This window comes from Balaenoptera musculus, chromosome 5 (genome assembly GCF_009873245.2).
Source record: "Balaenoptera musculus isolate JJ_BM4_2016_0621 chromosome 5, mBalMus1.pri.v3, whole genome shotgun sequence".
In the NCBI taxonomy this organism is placed as follows: Eukaryota; Metazoa; Chordata; class Mammalia; order Artiodactyla; family Balaenopteridae; genus Balaenoptera; species Balaenoptera musculus.
Genome location: NC_045789.1, coordinates 113,513,714 through 113,529,076, shown reverse-complemented (window position 1 = coordinate 113,529,076; position 15,363 = coordinate 113,513,714). Strand labels below are relative to the sequence as shown.

The 15,363-nt window shown below is 42.3% G+C and overlaps 1 protein-coding gene and 1 pseudogene across 17 annotated transcripts in view; both read right to left on the bottom strand.

Moving 5' to 3' along the window:
- The window catches only part of ANK2 (ankyrin 2), a 591,117-nt gene that overhangs the window by 48,146 nt on the left and 527,608 nt on the right, over positions 1-15,363 (bottom strand). For 14 of the 17 annotated variants that reach the window (XM_036852154.1, XM_036852142.1, XM_036852143.1 and 11 more), the window contains one exon: positions 1,785-2,009. In XM_036852154.1, the coding sequence (XP_036708049.1) occupies positions 1,785-2,009 (225 nt within the window). Of the gene's footprint in view, positions 1-9; positions 109-1,784; positions 2,010-15,363 lie in introns of all 17 variants that reach the window. The other 3 variants (XM_036852140.1, XM_036852139.1, XM_036852141.1) reach the window with 1 other exon arrangement.
- LOC118895854 lies at positions 4,195-5,022 on the bottom strand (annotated as a pseudogene).

Here is a 15,363-nt window from a genome sequence, read left to right as displayed (position 1 = left end):
CACTCCTACCCAAGGAATTTGGTTCCAGGAGGCCCCAGCTGAAGGATGCGGCTGACCAAACTTTCTCCCTCATTAAGTGGGGGAGGAGCCGTTGGCAGGTGAAGTTTACTGAGTACATCCAAAGCAGCAGTGAAGGAAAGAACATAAGTAAGCTTCAGGTGTTGTTTTCCACAGAACCCCAGCATCACCAGCTGATGAACAGGGTGAAGTTTGGTTTCACACTGCATTTGGTTCTGCCCCCTCCATTGGTCACAAAGAGCAAGAACAGAGACCCAGAGTGTACAATGGAGGCGCGTGGAAGGAGGGAGCGTGGGGGTCGGATCTGTCCCTACTTAGGTTCACCGCCAGGGCATGAGCCAAAAAAGAAAAAAATATGCTCCACTGGAAAGACAGAGCTGTTGGGGATATAGTAAAAACTCTGACTCCATAGCAAGGCCAGAAGTTTTCATGGATATTCCTCAACAGATGTGACGAGTATTAAAAAGCCTACAACTACCTGCACATGAGGGAGGGGAAAGGACCTGGTACATACAGAATGAAAGGAACCACTGGGGAATTACTCCAACCATAATGGCATCTTCTGATGCAACCCAGAACTTCACAGGCTCCTTCTAAATCTCTGGTCTGTCTGATAGGAGGACATGGGGGGTGGTTTCCATAATTGGGAAATACAGACACACCCCTTTTCACGTGTGAACATAATTTGGAGCAACCTGTTAACAGTTTGCTCCAAATTACAAGGCTTTAGAACATTTCCTGAGTTCTAAAGCAAGAAATCCTCTCCCCAATATGACACTGGCAAAGCAAGAGTTCATGATTAATAGGATTTTCTCCCAGTTTTTGAGCACAAAGAGTTGATATGACGAGACTTAAATACAATTGATTTGTTTCAAAATATTTTGAAACTTGTCCCCCTCCAAAACTTCATCGTTTTGTCAGTTTTCAGCAGTAGCTACTCACTTCTTGGCATACTGAGATACCACTTAATATAATAGCAGCCATACAAACAAACAGAAGAAAGAAGAAATGTTTATTTCTGCTCAAAATTGCTAAAATGAGCATGGTGAAAGTTATTCTTGATTTGGTCCTCTTAATGAACACTATGCCTAAATAAAATGCCAGTATAATTATAAGACTCAAGGTAGCAATTTTGACAACAGAAAAGACAAATCACATAGACTAAATTTTTGGATGTTCTATAAAGAACACTGCTCTCCAAAGTTAAGATAATGATTCTGTTTTGTAACTATACAAGACTTTATGTTTGGAATAGACTAGTACAGTTGACCTTTGAACGACTAGGCAGGTCCACTTATGCCCTGATTTTTTTCAATAGTAAATATTACAGAACCACACGGGCCGACTCTAAGGTGTACGCAAAGTTTTGACTGTGTGGAGGGTCAGCACCTCTAACCCCGGCATTGTTCAAGGGCCAACTGTATTTTTTTCTCTATGACTTCATCACTTAAATCTCAGATTAAAAAAATTCCTACTATCGACCAAAAAGATGATTATTCATATTGGGAGTCTAGCATGTACTATCACATTCAAAGAGAAAGAGTAATAGTTAACCTGAATGTTTAACCCATTAATGCCTTAAAATAAGAGGCATTTAAGTGGAGTCAAGCATTGAGGCATTATTTCCAATTCTTAAAAAAATTTCATAGGGGCCAATCTTCTTTCAAAATGTTTTGACCTACCTTTTTCCATTCCATCCTAGTGATTTCATGTGGAGGACACAAGCTCATCGGTGACTAAGTGGGAGGTTTATCAGAAACCCTTACCCAAGGAACTGAGCACCCGAAGGTCCGACTTCAATCAGGCGACTGGCCAGGCCTTCTCCTTCCACCATTGGAGGCATTGTCGCCAGTCTATGGCGTTTGACCAGTCGGCAGGTGACTCGTGTTGGGGCAGTACATTTCCGAGGCGGAATGATGATGCGGAGCCCATTGTGTCTGCATCCTCGCATAGCACCACCTCGGGCGTCCACCATAAAACTAACCAGGAAACTAAAAATTAAAATAGAAAATTAGATGTGTTGAGAAATATCAATGGCAGATAAACAAGCTTTGTCAAGTTATTTTTTTTTCCATAATGCTCTGTTCTTAAAACATCTCTTTTTTATTTATATGCATGGTGGCCAAAAATTTGTCCTTAAAAGTTATTTTACTTTATACCGATGCCTTTATTTTAGTTTGGTTGTTGTTTTAATTTTTGTATTTTTTGATCTGTAATTAAAGAAGAGTTCTAATTTTTTTGATAATGGTAATATTAAATATAAATTGTAAATTAAAAATATATCCAATTGACTTAGAAAGTAGAATGAAATTACATAAAGAATATTGATGAGTTTCCTTTTGTTATAAATGCAAATACGTTTGCTTCCTTCTATGTGTGTCCTGAAAAATCCATATTTTGAAATAATATAAGGATAGAGCAGAGAGGAAAGACTAAATTGCAGCTTTTCTAAGTAAACTCAACTTGACTTTTAAAAATTACATCTTGTCCAGATCATTTTAGTATAATTCTATGACTTAAAAAAATTCACAGGCCTTCTCCCAAGATCAAACCCATGTACATGCATCCTGCTCCAACATCGTCTTAGCCAGGATGCAGGTTTTTAACTCATTACATTCTAAAAAAAAAGAGGAAAAGCAAAATAATCAAATGTTTTGGATAGAACCAATTTACTGGTTAAAATGCACTTTTTCACTTCTTACGTAGAAATCTTTCTGCTATACCATTCTAATTGAAGGGGTAGATAGGAAACAAAGATTATAAATACCCTCTATTCTGGGTTTTGAAGTGGGAAAACCTGGGTTCATGCTAATGGAGGATATCTGTGTATCATGATTTTCCCCAAATTATAATAAATTGAATATGGAAAGTCATAGGTAGTAATTTAGAAATGTAAAGGCATCTCTATTATTTTTGCTCCTTTTTTGCCAAGCTAATTACTTGTAAATAGGGGAATAATGATCCAAGGTGACTTGGTTTGTTTATTTTAAGTGTACCAAGAGAAAGGGTTTGTCTTAGCTTTGAAGTTGTTTCCTTTGGGCTGTTTCTGCAGCTTAGTTTGAGTTCTTCTCACTATGTTAGTGTAACACTCATTAAAGACTTGGAAGCACGCACTTGGTCAAGGAGGAAAAATTAAACCAGGCAATCTGATGGTCATACACATATACACAAAGACACACACAGTGTGCACACCCTTACACAAATAACATTACTGTCTTTCCCAATTCTTACATTTGCAAGCTTTTTATACCAAAACAGAAAGAGGAAAGCACCATATAGGTGTATTATGGATCTACTGATAGCTTAACCAGCACAGAACTATACCAGATTCATCACACCTAGATATTGCATGAATGACAACATGTAAAACATTTCAAAGGTGTATCATCAAAGTAAGTTATGGGATAGAAACACAATACATTTATGTTATTTTTAGATAAGTGAAGGAAAAATACCTTAGCATCCTCTTCATAGCAGAACACAACCCATTAAGCATGCTATTAAACAGAACCCCTGTTGCTAGTAATACAAATGGATGTGAAGGAGCCCAGAGTGCCTGTCTGAAGCAGGTCGTGCAGGACGAGACCATGAGAAGAGGCGACACACTTCTTCCCATATGCAGGAGCCGGTCTAGACCTACCAATTCATACCCAGTCCTCTAAGTTTTTAGTATGGGACACAAACTGGGGAGTATAATCAACAGTTAAATCCTGAAGTGTGGATATTTCTGGTCTTTATCAAATCACAATGAGAAAATGTTGGCTGCTCTTCTTATTACTAGCGTTTAAGTAGGAATTCTTTTTTTTTTTGGATCCCAAGAAAACAGGAGTTCACTGTGGTTTAGAATACAGAATGACTGTACATAATAATTAGGTTTAACTGACAACACTTTTTCTGAAATTTCTGAATTTTTGCTAAGTTTTATATATTATCACTAGCTTGAGTTCCCCCCTCTCTCTTACTTTTATTACTAGAGTCACCAGAAGGAAAATTTAAAATATTTCAAAAATAGCTGTTTCTGGGCAAGTCACCCAGCACACACTCTTCATGTTTCCTCTGGTCTCAAACATAAAGGGGAATCCAGCTCAGACAAGAACAATCCTTGCTGCACACCCGCCGGCTCATGCATCCCCCTTTTTATTCCAAGAGGCTCCAGCTCAAACAAAAGTTACAAGGTTAAGCGCTACTCCGAGTTCCTGACACAGCTAACCCCTGCTTCGCCTTCAAAAAAATAGAGGTCTGTCATTCCTTTTTGAACATGGCTTCAAAGTGGAGGTCTTTGGCCATGAGCTCCTTTCTGACACCATCTAGTGCCCACTGGTGGTCCGTCAGCTCCAAAGCTTCCCACTCTGTCTTAAAAGCTTTGTCGGTGTCTGTGGGCATGGCCATGGCTGCTCCAGTCATCTGTTCCTGCATTATCCGTGATTGGCCAGCAGCATTATCTTGGCCCAAAATCACAGAGCAAATGCTCCAAAGACACTGAGGAAATACCAGGAGGCAGAACTCACCCAGGAGGCATCTAATGTGAGTAGTTCAATTTCTTGCTGTAGCATAGGCTTAAAACAGAGGATCAGTGAAAACAGGACCCTGGTTATGACAAAGCCTGAAAATGTCATGTTGATCCATCCACCAATAAGAATCATAGGGAGGACATTTGTGACATTGCCTTTCATCATGTTGGTGAGCATAGTGGGATCAGTCATAGGAGAAGGAGGCACAACCTTCCTTTTAGTTTTTTGAAAAAAACCCATCCTCTGGGTTGTTGAAGTAATATTTTCGTGTCAGGAAAGACTGTTTGGGAATGTATTTTCCATTTTCGCTGAGGACTCTGCTTTGAATTAGGACTTGACTGTCAGAGACTTATTCCTGGGTGAGCTTCTTGTCACTCTGCAGCAGGATGGACATGTAGTGGCAAATCATGCCCATGAAGAAGGTGATGATAACAATGGGCAGGACCACCCAGAGGCAGATGTTGGAGTCGAGCAGCAGCTCCGGCCCTGCCATTTTCACAGAGAGCCGGCTCCTGGCCGGCTGTGGCCGGGTTGATCTTCACCAGGGCGCAGGTTGCGGGGCTCCTCATCAAGTTCGCCTCCGGGCCTTCTCACGACCCTCAGCCAGGTGAGCCTGGGACAAAACCACAGCCTCGGCCCTTGCGCCCTGCCCACCACTGGGCCAGCAGGCCACCCACTAAGTAGGAATTCTTAAAAAATTATTTTCGGGGGAGTCGGAGAAGATGGCAGAAGAGTAAGATGCGGAGATCACCTTCCTCCCCACAGATACATCAGAAATACATCTACACGTGGAACTGCTCCTATAGAACACTCACTGAACGCTGGCAGAAGACCTCAGACCTCCCAAAAGGCAAGAAACTCCCCACATACCTGGGTAGTGCAAAAGAAAAAAGAAAAAACAGAGACAAAAGAATAGGGATGGGACCGGCACCAGTGGGAGGGCGCTGTGAAGGAGGAAAGGTTTCCACACACTAGGAAGCCCCTTCACGGGAGGAGACGGCGGGTGGCAGAGGGGGGAGCTTCAGAGCCACGGAGGAGAGCGCAGCAACAGGGGTGCGGAGGGCAAAGCGGAGAGATACCCACACAGAGGATCGGTGCCGACCAGCACTCACCAGCCCCAGAGGCTTGTCTGCTCACCTGCCGGGGCGGGCGGGGGCTGGGAGCTGAGGCTCGGGCTTCTGTCGGATCCCAGGGAGAGGACTGGGGTTGGCGGCGTGAACACAGCCTGAAGGGGCTAGTGCGCCACAGCTAGCTGGGAGGGAGTCCGGGAAAAAGTCTGTACCTGCCAAAGAGGCAAGAGACTTTTTCTTCCCTCTTTGTTTCCTGGTGCGTGAGGAGAGGGGATTCAGAGCGCTGCTTAAAGGAGCTCCAGAGATGGGCGCAAGCCGCGGCTATCAGCGTGGAACCCAGAGATGGGCATGGGATGCTAAGGCTGCTGCTGCCGCCAATAAGAAGCCTGTGTGCAAGCACAGGTCACTCTCCACACCTCCCCTCCCGGGAGCCGGTGCAGCCCGCCACTGCCAGGGTCCCGTGATCCAGGGACAACTTCCCCGGGAGAACGCACGGCGCGCATCAGGCTTGTGCAATGTCACGCCGGCCTCTGCCGCTGCAGGCTTGCCCCACATCCATACCCCTCCCTCCTCCCAGCCTGAGTGAGCCAGAGCCCCCGAATCAGCGGCTCCTTTAACCCCGTCCTGTTTGAGCGAAGAACAGATGCCCTCAGGCGACCTACACGCAGAGGTGGGGCCAAATCCAAAGCTGAACCTCGGGAGCTGTGCAAACAGAGAAAGGGAAATCTCTCCCAGCAGCCTCAGGAGCAGTGGATTAAATCTCCACAATCAACTTGATGTACCCTGCATCTGTGGAATACCTGAATAGACAACGAATCATCCCAAACTGAGGAGGTGGACTTTGGGAGCAAGATATATTATTTTTTCCCCTTTTCCTCTTTTTGTGAGTGTGTATGTGTATGCTTCTGGGGGAGATTTTGTCTGTATAGCTTTGCTTTCACCATTTGTCCTAGGGTTATGTCCGCCCATTTTTGTTTTTGTTTTTTTTGTACTTTTTAAAAAAATTTTTTCTTAATAATTATTTTTTATTTTAATAACTTTATTCTATTTTATCTTTATTTTATTTTATCCTCTTTCTTTCTTTCCTTCTATATTTTCTCCCTTTTATTCTGAGCCGTGTGGATGAAAGGCTCTTGGTGCTCCAGCCAGGAGTCAGTGCTGTGCCCCTGAGGTGGGAGAGCCAACTCTTCAGGACACTGGTCCAAAAGAGACCTTCCAGCTCCACGTAATATCAAATGGCGAAAATCTCCCAGAGATCTCCATCTCAACAACAAGACCCAGCTTCACTCAATGACCAGTAAACTACAGTGCTGGACACGCTATGCCAAACTACTAGCAAGACAGGAACACAACCCCACCCATTAGCAGAGAGGCTGCCTAAAATCATAATAAGGCCACAGACACCCCAAAACACACCACCAGACGTGGACCTGCTCACCAGAAAGAAAAGATCCAGCCTCATCCACAAGAACACAGGCACTAGTCCCCTCCAATAGGAAGCCTACACAACCCACTGAAGCAACCTTAGCCACTGGGGACAGACACCAAAAACAACGGGAACTATGAACCTGCAGCCTGCGAAAAGGAGACCCCAAACACAGTAAGATAAGCAAAATGAGAAGACAGAAAAACACAGAGCAGATGAAGGAGCAAGGTAAAAACCCACCAGACCTAACAAATGAAGAGGAAATAGGCAGTCTACCTGAAAAAGAATTCAGAATAATGATAGTAAAGATGATCCAAAATCTTGGAAATAGAATAGAGAAAATGCAAGAAACATTTAAAAAGGACCTAGAAGAACTAAAGAGCAAACAAGCAACGATGAACAACACAAAAAATGAAATTAAAAATACTCTAGAAGGGATCAATAGCAGAATAACTGAGGCAGAAGAACGGATAAGTGACCTGGAAGATAAAACAGTGGAAATAACTACCACAGAGCAGAATAAAGAAAAAAGAATGAAAAGAACTGAGGACAGCCTCAGAGACCTCTGGGACAATATTAAACGCACCAACATTCGAATTATAGGGGTCCCAGAAGAAGAAGAGAAAAAGAAAGGGACTGAGAAAATATTTGAAGAGATTATAGTTGAAAACTTCCCTAATATGGGAAAGGAAATAGTTAATCAAGTCCAGGAAGCACAGAGACTCCCATACACGATAAATCCAAGGAGAAACACGCCAAGACACATATTAATCAAACTATCAAAAATTAAATACAAAGAAAACATATTAAAAGCAGCAAGGGAAAAACAACAAATAACACACAAGGGAATCCCCATTAGATTAACAGCTGATCTTTCAGCAGAAACTCTGCAAGCCAGAAGGGAGTGGCAGGACGTATTTAAAGTGATGAAGGAGAAAAAAACCTACAACCAAGATTACTCTACCCAGCAAGGATCTCATTCAGATTTGATGGAGAAATTAAAACCTTTACACACAAGCAAAAGCTGAGAGAGTTCAGCACCACCAAACCAGCTTTACAACAAATGCTAAAGAAAGTTCTCTAGGCAAGAAACACAAGAGAAGGAAAAGACCTACAATAACAAACCCAAAACAATTAAGAAAATGGGAATAGGAAGATACATATCAATAATTACCTGAAATGTAAATGGATTAAATGCTCCCACCAAAAGACACAGACTGGCTGAACGGATACAAAAACAAGACCCGTATATATGCTGTTTACAAAAGACCCACTTCAGACCTAGGGACACATACAGACTGAAAGAGAGGGGATGGAAAAAGATATTCCATGCAAATGGAAATCAAAAGAAAGCTGGAGTAGCAATTCTCATATCAGACAAAATAAACTTTAAAACAAAGACTATTACAAGAGACAAAGAAGGACACTACATAAAGATCAAGGGATCGATCCAAGAAGAAGATATAACAACTGTAAATATATATGCACCCAACATAGGAGCACCTCAATACATAAGGCAAATACTAACAGCCATAAAAGGGGAAATCAACAGTAACACAATCATAGTAGGGGACTTTAACACCCCACTTTCACCAATGGACAGATCAACCAAAATGAAAATAAATAAGGAAGCAAAAGTTTTAAATGATACATTAAACAAGATGGACTTAATTGATATTTATAGGACATTCCATCCAAAAACAACAGAATACACATTTTTCTCAAGTGCTCATGGAACATTCTCCAGGATAGATCATATCTTGGGTCACAAATCAAGCCTTGGTAAATTTAAGAAAATTGAAATCGTATCAAGTATCTTTTCCGAACACCACGCTATGAGACTAGATATCAATTACAGGAAAAGATCTGTAAAAAATATAAACACATGGAGGCTAAACAATACACAACTTAATAACCAAGTGATCACTGAAGAAATCAAAGAGGAAATCAAAAAATACCTAGAAACAAATGACAATGGAGACACGATGACCCAAAACCTATGGGATGCAGCAAAAGCAGTTCTAAGAGGGAAGTTTATAGCAATAGCATCCTACCTTAAGAAACAGGAAACATCTCAAATAAACAACCTAACCTTGCACCTAAAGCAATTAGAGAAAGAAGAACAAAAAAACCCCAAAGCTAGCAGAAGGAAAGAAATCATAAAGATCAGATCAGAAATAAATGAAAAAGAAAGGAAGGAAACGATAGCAAAGATCAATAAAACTAAAAGCTGGTTCTTGGAGAAGATAAACAAAATTGATAAACCATTAGCCAGACTCATCAAGAAAAAAAGGGAGAAGACTCAAGTCAATAGAATTAGAAATGAAAAAGGAGAAGTAAAAACTGACACTGCAGAAATACAAAGGATCATGAGAGATTACTACAAGCAACTCTATGCCAATAAAATGGACAACCTGGAAGAAATGGACAAATTCTTAGAAATGCACAACCTGCCAAGACTGAACCAGGAAGAAATAGAAAATATGAACAGACCAATCACAAGCACTGAAATTGAAACTGTGATTAAAAACCTTCCAACAAACAAAAGCCCAGGACCAGATGGCTTCACAGGTGAATTCTATCAAACATTTAGAGAAGAGCTAACACACATCCTTCTCAAACTCTTCCAAAATATAGCAGAGGGAGGAACACTCCCAAACTCATTCTACGAGGCCACCATCACCGTGATACCAGACAAAGATGTCACAAAGAAATAAAACTACAGGCCAATATCACTGATGAACATAGATGCAAAAATCCTCAAAAAATACTAGCAAACAGAATCCAACAGCACATTGAAAGGATCATACACTATGATCAAGTGGGGTTTATTCCAGGAATGCAAGGATTCTTCAATATACGCAAATCAATCAATGTGATAAACCATATTAAAAAATTGAAGGAGAAAAACCATTGATCATCTCAATAGATGCAGAGAAAGCTTTCGACAAAATTCAACACCCATTTATGATAAAAACCCTGCAGAAAGTAGGCATAGAGGGAACTTTCCTCAACACAATAAAGGCCATATATGACAAACCCACAGCCAACATCGTCCTCAATGGTGAAAAACTGAAACCATTTCCACTAAGATCAGGAACAAGACAAGGTTGCCCACTCTCACCACTATTATTCAACATAGTTTTGGAAGTTTTAGCCACAGCAATCAGAGAAGAAAAAGAAATAAAAGGAATCCAAATCGGAAAAGAAGAAGTAAAGCTGTCACTGTTTGCAGATGACATGATACTATACACAGAGAATCCTAAAGATGCTACCAGAAAACTGCTAGAGCTAATCAATGAATTTGGTAAAGTAGCAGGATACAAAGTTAATGCACAGAAATCTCTGGCATTGCTATACACTAATGATGAAAAACCTGAAAGTGAAATTAAGAAAACACTCCCATTTACCACTGCAACAAAAAGAATAAAATATCTAGGAATAAACCTACCTAAGGAGACAAAAGACCTGTGTGCAGAAAATTATAAGACACTAATGAAAGAAATTAAAGATGATACAAATAGATGGAGAGATATACCATGTTCTTGGATTGGAAGAATCAACATTGTGAAAATGACTCTACTACCCAAAGCAATCTACAGATTCAATGCAATCCCTATCAAACTACCACTGGCATTTTTCACAGAACTAGAACAAAAAATTTCACAATTTGTATGGAGACACAAAAGACCCCGAATAGCCAAAGCAATCTTGAGAACGAAAAATGGAGCTGGAGGAATCAGTCTCCCTGACTTCAGACTATATTACAAAGCTACAGTAATCAAGACAGTTTGGTACTGGCCCAAAAACAGAAATATAGATCAATGGAACAGGATAGAAAGCCCAGAGATAAACCCACGCACATATGGTCACCTTATCTTTGATAAAGGAGGCAAGAATATACAGTGGAGAAAAGACAGCCTCTTCAATAAGTGGTGCTGGGAAAACTGGACAGGTACATGTAAAACTATGAAAGTAGAGCACTCCCTAACACCATACACAAAAATAAACTCAAAATGGATTAAAGACCTAAGTGTAAGGCCAGAAACTATAAAACTCTTAGAGGAAAACATAGGCAGAACACTCTATGACATTAATCACAGCAAGATCCTTTTTGACCCAGCTCCTAGAGAAATGGAAATAAAAACACAAATAAACAAATGGGACCTAATGAAACTTAAAAGCTTTTGCACAGCAAAGGAAACCATAAACAAGACCAAAAGACAACCCTCAGAATGGGAGAAAATATTCGTAAATGAAGCAACTGACAAAGGATTAATCTCCAAAATTCACAAGCAGCTCATGCAGCTCAATAACAAAAAAACAAACAACACAATCCAAAAATGGACAGAAGACCTAAATAGACATTTCTCCAAAGAAGATATACAGATTGCCAACAAACACATGAAAGAATGCTCAACATCATTAATCATTAGAGAAATGCAAATCAAAACTACAATGAGATATCATCTCACACCAGTCAGAATGGCCATCATCAAAAAATCTAGAAACAATAAATGCTGGAGAGGGTGTGGAGAAAAGGGAACACTTTTGCACTGTTGGTGGGAATGTAAATTGATACAGCCGCTATGGAGAACAGTATGGAGTTTCCTTAAAAAACTAAAAACAGAACTACCATACGACCCAGCAATCCCACTACTGGGCATATATCCTGAGAAAACCATAATTCATAAAGCGTCATGTACCAAAATGTTCATTGCAGCTCTATTTACAATAGCCAGGACATGGAAGCAACCTACGTGTCCATAAACAGATGAATGGATAAAGAAGATGTCGCACATATATACAATGGAATATTACTCCAGCATAAAAAGAAACGAAATCGAGATATTTGTAGTGAGGTGGATGGACCTAGAGTCTATCATACAGAGTGAAGTAAGTCAGAAAGAGAAAAACAAATACCATATGCTAACACATATATGTGGAATCTAAGAAGAAAAAAAAAAAGGTCATGAAGAACCTAGGGGCAAGACGGGAATAAAGACTCAGACCTACTAGAGAATGGACTTGAGGATATGGGGAGGGGGAAGGGTAAGATGTGACAAAGTGAGAGAGTGGCATGGACATGTATACACTACCAAACGTAAAATAGATAGCTAGTGGGAAGCAGCCGCATAGCACAGGGAGATCAGCTTGGTGCTTTGTGACCACCTAGAGGGGTGGGATAGGGAGGGTGGGAGGGAGGGAGACGCAAGAGGGAAGAGATATGGGAACATATGCATTTGTATAACTGATTCACTTTGTTATAAAGCAGAAACTAACACACCATTGTAAGGCAATTTTACTCCAATAAAGATGTTAAAAAAATTTATTTTCTATTTGCTTTTTAAAATGCACTATTGCTCAAAAGAATGAGAGAACTGGTAACGCTTCTAGATGACTATAAAGGTTTCTTTTCCATTTTACTATTTTCTTTTGACTATGATATTTATGTTGATTTTTATAAAAACTAGAAAAAAGTGACTTAAGTTTCAACCAGTGCTGTTCCAAACTCATTGCTACGTTTCTGACTTTCTCTACTTTCTCTGATTTTGTTTCATCTTTTGAATACTAGCAGCACTGGTGAAGAACAGGGACTCAAACTAGTAAGGAACTGTAATACATCTGCTTAATATTATCAATCTTCAATACTATTTGTACCATTTGAAGGCATTTAGGGAATTTCCTATTTCATGTTACATGCTGTTATATTTCCACTATGTTTATTCCAGTGATGGCTTATGGCCTATATAACATCTCCATTTAGAATATCTTCTAGAGGTGCATTCTCTAAGGCAGGGGTCCCCAACCCCCGGGCCATGAACCGGTATCTGTCCATGGCTTGTTAGGAACGAGGCTGCACAGCAGGAGGTGAGCAGCGGACAAATGAGTAAAGCTTCATCTGTATTTACAGCCGCTCCCCATCGCTTGCATTACTGCCTGAGCTCTGCCTCCTGTCAGCATTATGGTGAGTTGTGTAATTATTCCATTATATATTACAATGTAATAATAATAGAAATAAAGGGCACAATAAATGTAATGCACTTGAATCATCCCAAAACCATCCCCCTGACCACTGTCTGTGGAAAAACTGTCTTCCATGAAACTGGTCCCTGGTGCCAAAAACGTTAGAGACCGCTGCTCTAAGGAATGAATTGAAGTAGCTATGTTCTTGGCTGTAACAATGTTAAAGTAACTATATGTTTGATTACTTTCTCTGATTTTGTGTCATTGACTGATCCTTTTAAAATTCTCTTTTGTTCTCATTTACTCCATAATTTCCACACCCCTTTTCATGCAACAATTTGTTACCCTCCTAGTAAATGCCAGGTGCCCTGCTAGGAACTGAGTGAGAATACAGAAAGTAAAGACGTAGTTGCTGCTGCCAAGATGCTCACAGTCTAAGCCCCAAATGTCACATGATGGTTTCACTTACTCAGAATCACTTGCTTTCCTGGTCAATGAGAAATGAATTAAACCATATATAGGAGCCATATTAGTGCCACAATGGCAATGACCTTGTTCTCCATATTTCTTCCTGTGTCCCCCCAGTGCCTAGCACAATGTAAATAGAGCACATAGTAGGTAGCTAATAAATAATTGTTGAATAGTGAATGAATGGAAGAGTAAAAGTGGAAAGTTGTGAGAAGATAGTAAAAATGAACAAAAATGTTTACAAATTTAGCAAGAAAACACCCTAAGCCAATCAGACTCAAATAATGTAACTGCGGAATAAACAACTAATTAAAAAGCTGACTATGTAGAATTGTATACTAAAAGAAGTCTTTTCTTCAAATAAGAGGGAATAAGAGAAATAATGATTCAAGTTTATATCTAGTGCTGATGAAAAATCTTTTAGATAAAAGTCAACATGCTAGGTAGGGGCAAGATGGCGGAAGAGTAAGACACGGAGATCACCTTCCTTCCCACAGATACAGTAGAAATACATCTACACGTGGAACTGCTCCTACAGAACACCCACTGAACGCTGGCAGAAGACGTCAGACCTCCCAAAAGGCAAGAAAATCCCCACGTACTTGGGTAGGGTACAAGAAAAAAGAAATAACAGAGAAAAAAGAATAGGGACGGGACCTGCGCCAGTGGGAGGGAGCCGTGAAGGAGGAAAGGTTTCCAGGCACTAGGAAGCCCCTTTGCGGGCAGAGACTGCGGGTGGCAGAGGGGGGAAGCTTCGGAGCCGCGGAGGAGAGCGCAGCCACAGGGGTGTGGAGGGCAAAGCGGAGAGACTCCCGCACAGAGGATTGGTGCCGACCAGCACTCACCAGCCCGAGAGGCTTGTCTGCTCAGCCGCCGGGGCGGGTGGGGCTGGGAGCTGAGGCTGGGGCTTTGGTGCTAGCCGGGAGGGAGTCCAGGAAAAAGTCTGCAGCTGCCGAAGAGGCAAGAGACTTTTTCTTGCCTCTTTGTTTCGCGGCGCGCAAGGAGAGGGGATTCAGAGCGCTGCCTAAACGAAATCCAGAGACGGGTGTGAGCCGCGGCTATCAGCGCGGATCCCACAGCAACAGGGGCGCAGAGGGAAAAACGGAGAGATTCCCACACAGAGGCTCAGTGCCGAGCAGCGCTCACCAGCCCGAGAGGCTTGTCTGCTCACCCGCTGGGGCGGGCGGGACTGGGAGCTGAGGCGCGGGCTGCGGTCGGATTGCAGGGAGAGGACTGGGGTTGGCGGCGTGAACACAGCCTGAAGGGGTTGGTGTGCCACGGCGAGCCGGGAGGGAGCCGGAGAGGAGGTCTGCAGCCGCCGAAGAGGCAAGAGACTTTTTCTTGCCTCTTTGTTTCGCGGCGCGCAAGGAGAGAGGATTCAGAGCGCCGCCTAGACGAACTCCAGAGGCGGGCGCGAGCCGCGGCTAACAGCGCGGACCCCAGAGACTGGTAGGAAACGCTAAGGCTGCTGCTGCCGCCACCAAGAAGCCTGTGTGCGAGCACAGGTCACTCTCCACACTGCCCCTCCCGGGAGCCGGTGCAGCTCACCACCGCCAGGCTCCCGTGATCCGGGGACAACTTCCCCGGGAGAACACACGGCGCGCCTCAGGCTGCTGCAACGTCACGCCGGCCTCTGACGCCGCAGGCTCGCCCCGCCTCCTCCGTACCGCTCCCTCCCCCGGCCTGAGTGAGCCAGAGCCCCCGAAGCAGCTGCTCCTTTAACCCCGTTCTGTCTGGGCGGGGAACGGACGCCCTCAGGCGACGTACATGCAGAGGCGGGTCCAAATCCAAAGCTGAACGCGGGGAGTTGTACGAACAAAGAGAAAGGGAAATCTCTCCCAGCAGCCTCAGAAGCAGCGGATTAAAGCTCCACAAGCAACTTGATGTGCCTGCATCTGTTGAA